Source organism: Oncorhynchus kisutch, linkage group LG18 (genome assembly GCF_002021735.2).
Source record: "Oncorhynchus kisutch isolate 150728-3 linkage group LG18, Okis_V2, whole genome shotgun sequence".
Lineage (NCBI taxonomy): Eukaryota > Metazoa > Chordata > Actinopteri > Salmoniformes > Salmonidae > Oncorhynchus > Oncorhynchus kisutch.
Genome location: NC_034191.2, coordinates 48,040,985 through 48,054,178, shown reverse-complemented (window position 1 = coordinate 48,054,178; position 13,194 = coordinate 48,040,985). Strand labels below are relative to the sequence as shown.

Here is a 13,194-nt window from a genome sequence, read left to right as displayed (position 1 = left end):
TGATACAGTATGCTGTGTCTTGATCATTGAGATCACATGGCCCCATTAGCTAAATAACCTGCCAGACCGGTTGTCATAGGCCACATCCCTCTGATTGCCTGCCTGTTTCCTGTGTGTAGGTTTTGATGAGCTGGCTTGCCACTGTGGGGGGACTGTCCTGTTCCCCCCAATCGCCTGTGGCACCAAGCCCTTAGAGTGTAAGAACCTGTGTACCAGGAGGCACAAGTGTGACCACCAAGGTAAAGAATCAAGCTACCTCTAGAACCAAAGATATATATTAGTGCCATTTGGGATGAAACATTTCACTTTATAGTGCCTGAGAATGTTTATTCTTCGGTCTCGTCTCATACTGTCTGTTTATGTCCTCAGTGTTCCATAATTGCCACAGTGAGGAGAAGTGCCCACCCTGTACTTACCTCACTCAGAAGTGGTGCATGGGAAAGCATGAGGTAACTTTCCTGATATTAGCCTATTGGCTGCATTGATCTAACCTTCAACCGGCTTCCATTTGAAAGTATAGGGTGTGCCCTAAATGGCACCCTATTCCCTATATAGTACACTCTGTTTGACCAGAGCCCTATGGGCTGTAGTCAAAAGTAGTGTCTTATATAGGGAATAGGGTGCTATTTGGGATACTTAACCAAAGCCTTCCCCCGCAGCAAAGGAGCAACATTCCGTGCCACCTGCAGGACATCTCCTGTGGTCTGACCTGCAACAAGGTGCTGCTGTGTGACCTCCACCTCTGCCGCCGCATCTGCCACCGGGGAGAATGTCTTGCCAAGGGCGCCTGCCGCCAGCCCTGTGTGCTGCCCCGTGCCGACTGTGGCCACCCCTGCAACGCCCCTTGCCACAGGGGCACCAGTTGCCCACGCAACACCTGCGCTGCCAAGGTACAAAAAGTTTAATGTTCAACCAACTGACTCAAGGGATTTTATCCTGGTTAAATAAAGGCTAATTAAATAAAAAATGTGGCACCTGTGCTATAGAGAGATTGCACTACATTTAGGGTGACATTCTGACTGTAAACATATGGAAAATGTCCCCCCGAAATGACCGTAGCTCTTCAAATACTCGGGCACATGGGTCAGATGTGGAGATACAGGCAGCCGTGTTGGACAGCAGCAGTCTTCTTCTTGTGGCCAGGGTTTCATGCGTTTCCATGTCTGTCCCACAGGTGGCGCTACAGTGTGACTGCGGCCGGAGAAAGGAAACGGTAGTGTGCACGGAGGCAGCCAGTGCCCATCAGAGGTGCGCGCGTGTGTCCTTATGTGCCTGTACAGTAGAATCAAACAACTACCTTAAATGCGTGCTCTAAACCAGAGTTTTCACTTATTCCATGTGCACTTTTCCGAACTTGACTGTGCATGCGGTGCCAACCAGTGGTTCCCATTATGTGTCCCTGTGCTGTAGGTATGCAGCCATTGCCATGGCCAGTAAGCTGTCTGACATGCAGCTGGGTGACTCGGTAGACATCGGTCTCATCACTAAGAAGGAGATGAAACAGGCCAAGTAAGATGGGACCAAACCTTATAGCATACAAAACATAGTTGTTCACCTTGTACAAAATATGAGTGTACCGTTTCCAGCTTATGTTAATGTCTCTGTGTGTTCCGTCTCAGGTTGGAGTGTGACGAAGGGTGTGCTGCACTGGAAAGGAACAGGTCAGTTTTTGCACAGCTGTTGTGCGCTCGCACACAGCAGGGCTCCAGACCGCAACCATTTTAGTCGCATTTTGCGACCCTTTGACTTGGCTGTACGAGATTAAATTCTTAACTGGTCGCATCGGCGCACGCTTAACATTCATTACATGGTCATCTCACTCAAAAGTTTCAAAACATTTTTGCTGCCTGAAAACATTATTTGGTCAGTGAAGTGCTTTATCCTTACGATTCCTGTAATGCAAGTGTCTGCCAAGCTCATGTGCATGATTCACTAGGGCCTGCTGCTGTGATGAGTGAGCCGATCTCTCTCTCTGCCCGTTGTGCGCTCTGGGAATTGCTGGAAAAACACAGCTTTGGAAGCAACTACTGTTAACTGTCAAATAGACTATTTTACAACCGATCGCAAGAAATTTGATATGGCTTTGAGAGCGATAAAAGTGGAATGTGCATCGGCCCTTGTGAGTGCATGGGGTAGTAGGCTACAATTGCAAAAAATGTTTAGGACATTACTTTTACTGATAGATTTAATAAATGGCTACTAGCACTGGGTATTATATTTTGTGTTAGCGATCTAATGTGTTAAGTGTTTTCACTTCCTCGTGGTGAATTGGCCCCAAAATATTTAGCATATGGTTTTAGTTCACATAAAGTAGGCGAATTCATCTCCATTGAACAACATCATTCTGGAGTCATATTTTAAGAGTAAAATATAACAATACCCTATTGTCAACCCACAATTCATGACAATCACCGGATTCTTGGACATGTTAGACGAAACAACTTATTTATAGAATACTGAGATGTTAGGCTATTCAATCATACCATCTGAAGCACTGTGAATGACTTTATAAAGCGATTTACACATTTATTTTCCTATTGCTTAACGCTGTGGTGGGGAAACTTGGTGTGACCAAACCGTGAGCTAGTGGCACCAGGGGAAAATGCTAGTCTGGAGCCCTGCACACACAGACAGCCACTTGATAGCACATTGCTTTAGGCTATCGAATGGATTTTTGTTTTCTTAAAATGTGCAGTCAACATCCAAGCTTTTTCCTGTTCTAGTCTTCTTTAGATCAGTGGACCTTAGTGTCTGCCCATGTTCGGTTGTGTGTATGTGTCCTGACAGGCGATTGGCTGTGGCCCTGCAGAGTTACCCTTCAGTGGACCCCTTCAACATCCGCACCTCCTCCTCCACTTATAGTGACAGCCTCCGAGGAGATGCCAGGTGGTGTACCAATACATGTAATGTATTATCCAATGCATGCTGAGAATGTTCTCAGATATTTTTGTCATTGTGTGCATGTTATAGGGATAATATTTCCCAATTTGAAGGCCAATTGATGGCACCGATGTACTTCGAGCCACTACCGGTGCCCTCTGAGACACCATTTTCACATTTCATTGATGTCTTTAAATCAAAATCACATTTTATTGGTCACATACACATGGTTAGCAGATGTTAATGCGAGTGTAGCGAAATGCTTGTGCTTCTAGTTCCAACCGTGCAGTAATATCTAACAATTTCACAACTACCTTATACACTAAAGTGTAAAGGAATGAATAAGAATATGTACATATCATATGGATGAGCAATGGTGCGGCATAGGCAAGATGCAGTAGATGGTATAGAGTACAGTATATTCCATATGAGATTAGTAATGTAGGGTATGTAAACATATAAAAGTGGCATTGTTTAAAGTGGCTAGTGATACATTACATCAAGATGGCAAGATGCAGTAGATGGTATAGAGTACAGTACATGCATATGAGATGAGTAATGTAGAGTATATAAACATTATATAAAGTGCATTGTTTAAAGTGACTAGTGATACATTTATTACATCCAATTTTTAATTGTTAAAGTGGCTTGAGATTGGAGTCAGTGTGTTGGTGGCAGCCACTCAATGTTAGTGATGGCTGTTTAACAGTCTGATGGCCTTGAGATATAAGCTGTTTTTCAGTCTCTCGGTCCCAGCTTTGATGCACCTGTACTGACCTCGCCTTCTGGATGATAGCGGGGTGAACAGGCAGTGGCTCGGGTGGTTGTTGTCGTCCTTGATGATCTTTTTGGCTTCCTGTGGCATTGGGTGCTGTAGGTGTCCTGGAGGGCAGGTAGTTTGCCCCCGGTGATGTGTTGTGCAGACCTCACTACCCTCTGGAGAGCCTTACGGTTGTGGGCGGAGCAGTTGCCGTACCAGGCGGTGATACAGCCCGACAGGATGCACTCGATTGTGCATCTGTAAAAGTTTGTTTTTGGTGACGAGCCACATTTTTTCAGCCTCCTGAGGTTGAAGAGGTGCTGTTGCGCCTTCTTCACAACGCAGTCTGTGTGGGTGGACCAATTCAGTTTGTTCAAGATGTGTACACCAAGGAACTTAACTTTCCACCTTCTCCACTGCTTTATCACAACGTAAAGTATTTCTTATTTTTCCAAATTTAGAAAAGATTTGAAGTTTGTCAGCGAGGTTGAAGAGGAGATCAAGAATCTGGTTGAGTTGGCCAGCAAGGTAAGAGACTTAGGTTGTGTGCTGAATAACACCCTATTCCTTATAATAGTGCACTACTTTTGAACAGAGCCCTATGGGTCCTGGTCAAAAGTAGTGCACGAAATGGGGAATAGGTTGCCATTTTGAACACAGATGGGGTGAATTTAACACGGAATTAAAGCACAGGGACAAGAATAAACACACGCCACTTTGGCATGGAATGTCACCCACCACTTAAATTGAGTACAGCGTGTATTATTTAAGAGCAGTTAGATGAGATGGTGTTGGATTTAAATACTTTATACAGGGCCAGCATTTCCCTATACATGACTGGGTTTCCCTAAACCACTACCAGCTTACTAGAGGACCTTCGGTTTGCGTAGTCTGCATTTAGCTAAAAGCTTCTGGTCCCCTAAGTTGAAGGAGTGCAGGAAAGACTTGAAGTATTTGAATGTCCTTGGGTATTACGATGGGCATTGATGATGCTCGCTAAAGGTTCGATTTGTCGTTGGTTATCCCTTTTGGTTCTGAACATTGGGAAATACTACTTTAGTCAGCATAATGTCCAGTGAATCAGCTCCGGTAGCTTGCGATGTTTATTAGGACAACGTTTATTTAAACCTTAAATCAAATGGGGACTCGGAACAATCTTTCATAGTGGAAACATGAAGTCTTGAGTGACGTGTGTGTGTGTGTGTGTGTGTGTGTGTAACCCGTTTTCAGGGTAAACTGTCCAAGAGGAGCCACTGCTTCCCCCCAATGAACAGAGAGCACAGGAAGATAGTCCACGAGCTGGCTGAGGTCTACAACGTAGAGAGCGTGAGCTACGACAGCGAGCCCAAACGCAACGTGGTTATCACCGCCATCAGGTAACGCCTCCACATGCGCGTTACAATCTATGATCTCAAAATAGATGCATGTTGTAGCTTTAAAAATACTTTAATTACTGTCTGTGCAACAGTATCAGCTGGGTATATTTTGTATGAAGGGATGTGTATTGTGAACAATTCAGACAGTGCTGTGCCTCTGCTGTTCTGAGGATATGTTGTAACTGTACTTTTTGCTGTGTGCAGGGGGAAGTCTGCCTGTCCTAACTCAACACTGACGTCCCTGATAGAGAGAGATACAGGGGTCTCAAGGGCTCCCCCACCCATTGCCCATATCAAACAACATAGCAAGTAGGCATGCGTCTTTGCACTCACACATTGAAATCAATCAATCAAATGTATTTATAAAGCCCTTCTTACATCAGCTGATGTCACAAAGTGTTGTACAGAGACCCATGCTAAAACCCCAAACTGCAAGCAATGCAGGTGTAGAAACACGGTGACTAGGAAAAACTCCCTAGAAAGGCCAGAACCTAGGAAGAAACCTAGAGGAACCAGGCTATGAGGGTTGGCCAGTCCTCTTCTGGCTGTGACGGGTGGAGATAACAGAATATGGCCAAGATGTTCATAAATGACCAGCATGGTCAAATAATAATAATCACAGTGGTTGGCGAGGGTGCAGCAAGTCAGCACCTCAGGAGTAAATGTCAGTTGGCTTTTCATAGCCGATCATTAAGAGTATCTCTACCACTCCTGCTTACTCTAGAGAGTTAAACAGTAGGTCTGGGACAGGTAGCACGTCCGGTGAACAGGTCAGGGTTCCATAGCCGCATGCAGAACAGTTGAAACTGGAGCAGCAGCATGGCCAGTTGGACTGGGGACAGCAAGGAGTCATCCTGCCAGGTAGTCCTGAGGCATGGTCCTAGGGCTCAGTTCCTCTGAGAGAGAAAGAGAAAATTAGAGAGAGCATACTTAAATTCACACAGGACACTGGATAAGATTGGAGAAATACTCCAGATATAACAGACTGACCCTAGCCCCCCCGACACACAAACTTCTGCAGCATAAATACTGGAGGCAGGGCCAAACAGGCAGGATATAACCCCACCCACTTTGCCAAAGCACAGCCCCCACACCACTAGAGGGATATCTTCAACCACCAACTTACCATTCTAAGACGAGGCCGAATATAGCCCACAAAGATCTCTGCCACGCACAACCCAAGGGGGGGGCGCCAACCCAGACAGGAAGATCACATCAGTGACTCAACCCACTCAAGTGATGCACCCCTCCTAGGGACAACATGGAAGAGCGCCAGTGACTCAGCCCCTGTAATAGGGTTAGAGGCAGAGAATCCCAGTGGAGAGAGGGGAACCGGGTAGGCAGACACAGCAAGGGCGGTTCGTCGCTCCAGTGCCTTTTCGTTCACCTTCACACTCCTGGGCCAGACTATACTCAATCATAGAACCTACTGAAGAGATGAGTCTTCAGTAAATACTTAAAGGTCGAGACCGAGTCTGCGTCTCTCACATGGGTAGGCAGACCATTCCATAAAAAATGGAGCTCTGTAGGAGAAAGCCCTGCCTCCAGCTGTTTGCTTAGAAATTCTAGGGACATTAAGGAGGTCTGCGTCTTGTGACCGTAGCGTACGTGTAGGTATGTACGGCAGGACCAAATCGGAAAGATGGGTAGGAGCAAGCCCATCTAATGCTTTGTAGGTTAGCAGTAAAACCTTTTAAATCAGTCCTAGCCTTAACAGGAAGCCAGTGTAGAGAAGCTAGCACTGGAGTAATATGATCCATTTTTTGGGTTGTAGTCAAGTTTCTACCAGCCGTGTTTAGCACTAACTGAAGTTTATTTAGTGCTTTATCCAGGTCGCTGGAAAGTAGAGCATTGCAGTATTCTAACCTATAAGTGACAAAAGCATGGATACATTGTTCTGCATAATTTTTTGACAAAGTTTCTGATTTTTGGAATGTTGGAGATGGGAAAAAAGCTGTCCTTGAAACAGTCTTGATATGTTCGTCAAAAGAGAGTTCAGGGCCCAGAGTAACTCCAAGGTCCTTCAGTTTTATTTGAGACGACTGTACAACCAATATTATTTGTCAGATTCAACAGAAGATCTTTGTTTCTTGGGACCTAGAACAAGCATCTCTGTTTTGTCCGAGTTTAAAAGTAGACCATTTGCAGCCATCCACTTCCTTATGTCTGAAACATAGGGTTCCAGGGAGGGCAATTTTGGGCTTCACCATGTTTCATCAATGTACAGCTGTGTGTCATCCGCATAGCAGTGAAAGTTAACATTGTTTCCGAATGACATCAAGAGGTAAAATATATATTTACACTGCTCAAAAAAATAAAGGGAACACTTAAACAACACAATGTAACTCCAAGTCAATTACACTTCTGTGAAATCAAACTGTCCACTTAGGAAGCAGGCCAGTACATCAGGAGACGTGGAGGAGGCCGTAGGAGGGCAACAACCCAGCAGCAGGACCGCTACCTCCGCCTTTGTGCAAGGAGGAGCAGGAGAAGCACTGCCAGAGCCCTGCAAAATTACCTCCAGCAGGCCACAAATGTGCATGTGTCTGCTAAAACGGTCAGAAACAGACTATGTGAGGGTGGTATGAGGGCACGACGTCCACAGGTGGGGGTTGTGCTTACAGCCCAACACCATGCAGGACGTTTGGCATTTGCCAGAGAACACCAAGATTGGCAAATTTGCCACTGGCGCCCTGTGCTCTTCACAGATGAAAGCAGGTTCACACTGAGTACGTGACAGACGTGACAGAGTCTGGAGACGCCGTGGAGAACGTTCTGCTGCCTGCAACATCCTCCAGCATGACCGGTTTGGCGGTGGGTCAGTCATGGTGTGGGCTGGCATTTCTTTGGGGGGCCGCACAGCCCTCCATGTGCAAGCCAGAGGTAGCCTGACTGCCATTAGGTACCAAGATGAGATCCTCAGACCCCTTGTGAGACCATATGCTGGTGCGGTTGGCCCTGGGTTCCTCTTAATTCAAGACAATGCTAGACCTCATGTGGCTGGAGTGTGTCAGCAGTTCCTGCAAGAGGAAGGCATTGATGCTATGGATGGCCCGCCCGTTCCCCAGACCTGAATCCAATTGAGCACATCTGGGACATCATGTCTTGCTCCACCCATAGACTGTCCAGGAGTTGGCGGATGCTTTAGTCCAGGTCTGGGAGGAGATCCCTCAGGAGACCATCCGCCACCTCATCAGGAGCATGCCCAGGCGTTGTAGGGAGGTCATACAGGCACGTGAAGGCCACACACACTACTGAGCCTCATTTTGACTTGTTTACAGGACATTACATCAAAGTTGGATCAGCCTGTAGTGTGGTTTTCCACTTTAATTTTGAGTGTGACTCCAAATCCAGACCTCCATGGGTTGATACATTTGATTTCCATTGATCATTTTTGTGTGATTTTGTTGTCAGCAAATTCAACTATGTGAAGAAAAAAGTATTTAATAAGAATATTTCATTCATTCAGATCTAGGATGTGTTATTTTAGTGTTCCTTTTATTTTTTTTGAGCAGTGTATATAGTGAAAACAATAGTGATCCTAAAACGGAACCTTGAGGAAACACCGACATTTACAGTTGATTTGTCAGAGGACAAACCATCCACAGAGACCAACTGATATCTTTCCGACAGATAAGATCCAAACCAGGCCAGAACTTGTCCGTGTAGACCAATTTGGGTTTCCAATATCTCCAAAAGAATGTGGTGATTGATGGTATCAAAAGCAGCACTAAGGTCTAGGAGCATGAGAACAGATGCAGGGCCTCGGTCTGACGCCATTAAAAGGTAATTTACCACCTTCACAAGTACAGTCTCAATGCTATTATGGGGTCTAAAACCAGACTGAAGCGTTTCATATACTTTGTCTTCAGGAAGCCAGTGAGTTGCTGTGCAACAGCTTTTTTTTTTTTTTTTTTTTTGAGGAATGGAAGATTCGATATAGGCCGATTTAGTTAGTTATATTTTCTAGGTCAATGTTTGGCTTTTTCAAGAGAGGCTTTATTACTGCCACTTTTAGTGAGTTTGGTGCACATCCAGTGAATAGAGAACTGTTTATTATGTTCAACGAAGGAGGGTCAAGCACAGGAAGCGGCTCTTTCAGTAGTTTAGTTGGAATAGGGTTCAGTATGCAGCTTGAAGGTTTAGAGGCCATGATTATTTTCATCAATGTGTCAAGAGTTGTGCAGATTCAGGACAACTGAGCTTTGGAGGAATACACAGATTTAAAGAGGAGTCCGTAATTTGCTTTCTAATGATCATGATCTTTTCCTCAAAGAAGTTCATGAATTTATTACTGCTGAAGTGAAAGCCATCCTTTCTTGGGGAATGCTGCTTTTTAGTTAGCTTTGCGACTGTATCAAAAATACATTTAGGATTGTTCTTATTTTCCTCTAAGTTGGAAAAATAAGATGATCGAGCAGCAGTGAGGGCCCTTCGATACTGCACGGTACTGTCTTTCCAAGCTAGTCTGAAGAATTCCAGTTTGGTGTCGCCCCATTTCCGTTCAAATTTTCTGGAAGCTTGCTTCAGAGCTCGGGTATATTCCATATACCAGGGAGCTAGTTTCTTATGACACGTTTTTTGTTTTTTAGGGGTGTGACTGCATCTAGTGTATTATGCAAGGTTAAATTGAGTTCCTCAGTTAGGTGGTTAACTGATTTTTGTACTCCGACATCCTTGGGTAGGCAGAGGGAGTATGGAAGGGCATCTAGGAATCTTTGGGTTGTCTGAGAATTTATTGGACAACTTTTGATGATCCTTTGTTGGGGTCTGAGCAGATTATTTGTTGCGATTGCAAACGTAATAAAATGGTGGTCCGATAGTTCAGGATTATAAGGAAAAACATTAATATCCACAACATTTATTCCATGGGACAAAACTAGGTCCAGAGTATGACTGGCAGTGAGTAGGTCCGGAGACATGTTGGACTAAACCCACTGAGTCGATGATGGCTCTGAAAGCCTTTTGGAGTGTGTCTGTGGACTTTTCCATGTGAATATTGAAGTCACCAAAAATGAGAATATCATCTGCCATGACAATAAGGTCCGATAGGAACTCAGTGAGGAATGCTGTATATGGCCCAGGAGGCCTGGATTTCATGACTAGAAGCTCAAAAGACGATAATGTGTTTTCTTTTTTTGTAAATAAATGTTAGCAACACCCCCGGCTTTGCAGGATGCGCGGGGGATATGGTCACTAGTGTAACCAGGAGGTGAGGCCTCATTTAACACAGTAAATTCATCAGGCTTAAGCCATGTTTCAGTCAGGCCAATCACATCAAGATTATGACCAGTGATTAGTTCATTGACTATAACTGCCTTGGAAGCGAGGAATCTAACATTAACTAGCCCTATTTTGAGATGAGGTATCACAATCTCTTTCAATAATGGCAGGAATGGAGGAGGTCTTTATTCCAGTGAGATTGCTAAGGCGAACACCGCCAAGGTTTCGTTTTTCCCAACCTAGGTCGAGGCACAGACACTGTCTCAATGGGGATAGCTGAGCTGACTACACTGACTGTGCTGGTGGCAGACTCCACTAAGCTGGCATGCTGGCTATCTCATTGTGGAGCTAGAGGAGTTAGAGCCCCGTCTATGTTCGTAGATAAGATGAGCCCTTCAGCTAGGATGGAGTCTGTCACTCCTCAGCAGGCCAGGCTTGGTCCTGTTTGGGGGTGAGTCCCAGAAAGAGGGCCAATTATCTGCCAATTATCTACAAATTCTATCTTTTGGGAGGGGCAGAAAAGTTTTCAACCAGTGATTTGAGTTGTGAGACTCATCACTTCCCTTAACTGGGAGGGGGCCAGAGAATTACTCGATGCCGACACATCTTTCTAGCTGATTTACATGCTGAAGCTATGTTGTGCTTGGTGACCTCTGACTGTTTCATCCTAACATCGTTGGTGCCGACATGGATAAAGATATATCCCTATACTCTCTACACTCGCCAGTTGTAACTTTAGCCAGCAACATCTTCAGATTAGCCTTAACGCCGGTAGCCCTGCCCCCTGGTAAACAGTGTATGATCGCTGGATGATTTGTATTTAAGTCTAATACTGCGGGTAATGGAGTCGCCAATGACTAGGATTTTCAATGAACGACTCCTCACTCCACACACTGAAAGACTCCTCACACATACAGGCCTAAATTGGAACTGAGGACATGGACCCGAATTGGACCTTAGTTTGTAGGCTCTCAATGTCCCAATGACTTGTAGCTATCCAGCTACAGCTAGTTAACTGTGGTTCTTGTTTTTGTCATCAGGACTGATGGTGTGAGCAGCTGGTCCAAGGCAGTCAAAGAAGAGCCGGCAATCGACTACTTCGATGTCCAGGATTAATAAAGGCCCAAAACAAGCAAACCTCGACGTACTAAATAATGTATCTGCTGCTCCAAGATGGTTTGAAATCTGTAATGCCATCTCACCTCATTTGTTGTGCTTGTCTTCAAGAGAAAATATCACTGCAGTACTATTTTTAGTTTTGTAACCAAGTAAAAAGTGTTTAACTGCCATATGCAAAGAGCATGAGCAAATCTCCAGACTTTGAAAATAATCATGGATTGCATTTGAATAGTTAACAATTTTCACTAGTTCCTAAAGTGCAACTGTTGTATTTGACGAGGGGACACGCAGTACCTTATTTCAATAAAGCAATTTTTCAATAGTGTTGATACTTGACTTACCAATATAATGCAGAGAACCTGTATTGACATTGTTACAAATGCTATAAAATAAAACTACACAAGATAATACATAATATAATAATCAGGTATTTTTAATGAAAGGCTTATTTATTACGTTCTGTAAGGTTCTTAAAAGTTTGTTGGTTCTTTTGGCCATGATCAATTAGGTTGCATTTAACTATCAACATTATGATGCTCAGGTGATGAAAGGGGCTGTAAAATCATACAGACCATATATATTTTCTGAACAAAAAAAATTAAGTGAAGTGTTGGTCCCATGTTTCATGTGCTGAAACAAAATATCCCAGAAATGTTCCGTAGGCACGAAGTGTATTTCTCTCAAATGTTGTGCACAAATTTGTTTACATCTCTATTTGTGAGCATTTCTCCTTTTCCAAGATAACCCATCCACCTGACCGGCATGGCATATCAAGAAGCTGATTAAACAGTGTGATCATTACACGGGTGCACCTTGTGCTGGGGACAATAAAAGGCCTCTCTAAAATGGTCCGTTTTGTCACACAACCCAATGCCAAAGATGTCTTAAATTGTGAGAGAATGTCCACCAGAGCTGTTGCCAGATAATTCAATCTTAATTTCTCTGCCATAAGCTGCCTCCAACGTCGTCATTTAAGAGAATTTGGCAGTATGTCCAACCGACCTATGTCCAACAACCACAGACCAAGTAATCATGCCAGCACCGGACCTCCACAATCTGGCTATTTCACCTGCGGGATTGTCTGAGACCAGACATCAGGACAGCTGATGAAACTGGAGTATTTCTGTCTGTAATAAAGCCCGTTTGTGTGGAAAAACTCCTGATTGGCTGGACCTGGCTCCCCAGGTCCACCCATGGCTGCGCCCTGCCCATTCATGAAAAATACATAGATTAGGGCATAATTTATTTATTTAAATTGACTGATTTCCTTATATGAATTGGAACTCGGTAAAGTCGTTGAAGTATAATTTCCCACTGCATCATGACGCGCTACAGACAGCTCGTCATCCTTTGTGCCCTTTTCATTAAACCATTTGCATTAAGAGACTAATATTCCCTAACGGTTTTACACATCTTGTGAAATATTTTAGTGGGCAGACAGTGTGTGTGTCAACGGTAGAAGCGGTAATTTGATGACACTCCCTGCTAGTCGCAATTTTGTATTATATTTTATCTCTAGCAGAACCCGCGCCTGCGCTTCTTGAAACGAACTAAGCTTCACCAGACCCCGCTCCATCCCCGAGACTGCGTCCCCTCCCCTACTGTGTCTACAGTTGTGCGGATGTACCAGTCTACCTAATGGGGGAGTGATCGAGTAGCCGTGTGGAAGTTGAGGAGTGAACACCGCACAGATCTTCAGGAACATTATTTCAGTTTGCTTGGGAGTGCACAGACTGGATCTCAGCAATGGAGAGAAAGGTAAGAGTTGTGCCCGCAGCACACTTTTTGTTGTATTGTCTTGACATCTGTTTTCTGTTATACTATGCTCACCCTGCA

General features: G+C 44.5%; 2 protein-coding genes across 6 annotated transcripts in view; both read left to right on the top strand.

The window, feature by feature from the left end:
• Positions 1-11,767, top strand: part of LOC109908804 (transcriptional repressor NF-X1) — a 31,913-nt gene extending 20,146 nt beyond the window's left edge. Inside the window, exons 14-24 of one of the 2 annotated variants that reach the window (XR_002257703.1) lie at positions 120-239; positions 370-449; positions 660-890; positions 1,175-1,248; positions 1,411-1,509; positions 1,620-1,661; positions 2,788-2,903; positions 4,102-4,168; positions 4,871-5,016; positions 5,221-5,325; positions 11,280-11,324. Coding sequence is in view for 1 of the 2 variants with exons in the window: in XM_020507507.1 (XP_020363096.1) it covers positions 120-239; positions 370-449; positions 660-890; positions 1,175-1,248; positions 1,411-1,509; positions 1,620-1,661; positions 2,788-2,886; positions 4,102-4,168; positions 4,871-5,016; positions 5,221-5,325; positions 11,280-11,355 (1,139 nt within the window). In the remaining variant the exon portion in view is untranslated. Of the gene's footprint in view, positions 1-119; positions 240-369; positions 450-659; positions 891-1,174; positions 1,249-1,410; positions 1,510-1,619; positions 1,662-2,787; positions 2,904-4,101; positions 4,169-4,870; positions 5,017-5,220; positions 5,326-11,279 lie in introns of both variants that reach the window. The other variant, XM_020507507.1, reaches the window with a different exon arrangement.
• Positions 11,768-12,689: 922 nt separating this feature from the next.
• Positions 12,690-13,194, top strand: part of LOC109908805 (SWI/SNF-related matrix-associated actin-dependent regulator of chromatin subfamily D member 3) — a 63,307-nt gene continuing 62,802 nt past the window's right edge. The window contains exon 1 of one of the 4 annotated variants that reach the window (XM_031796203.1): positions 12,690-13,116. In XM_031796203.1, coding sequence (XP_031652063.1) covers positions 13,105-13,116 — 12 coding nt within the window. In that variant the 5' untranslated portion in view covers positions 12,690-13,104. The remainder of the gene's footprint in view (positions 13,117-13,194) is intronic. The other 3 variants (XM_020507510.2, XM_031796201.1, XM_031796204.1) reach the window with 3 other exon arrangements.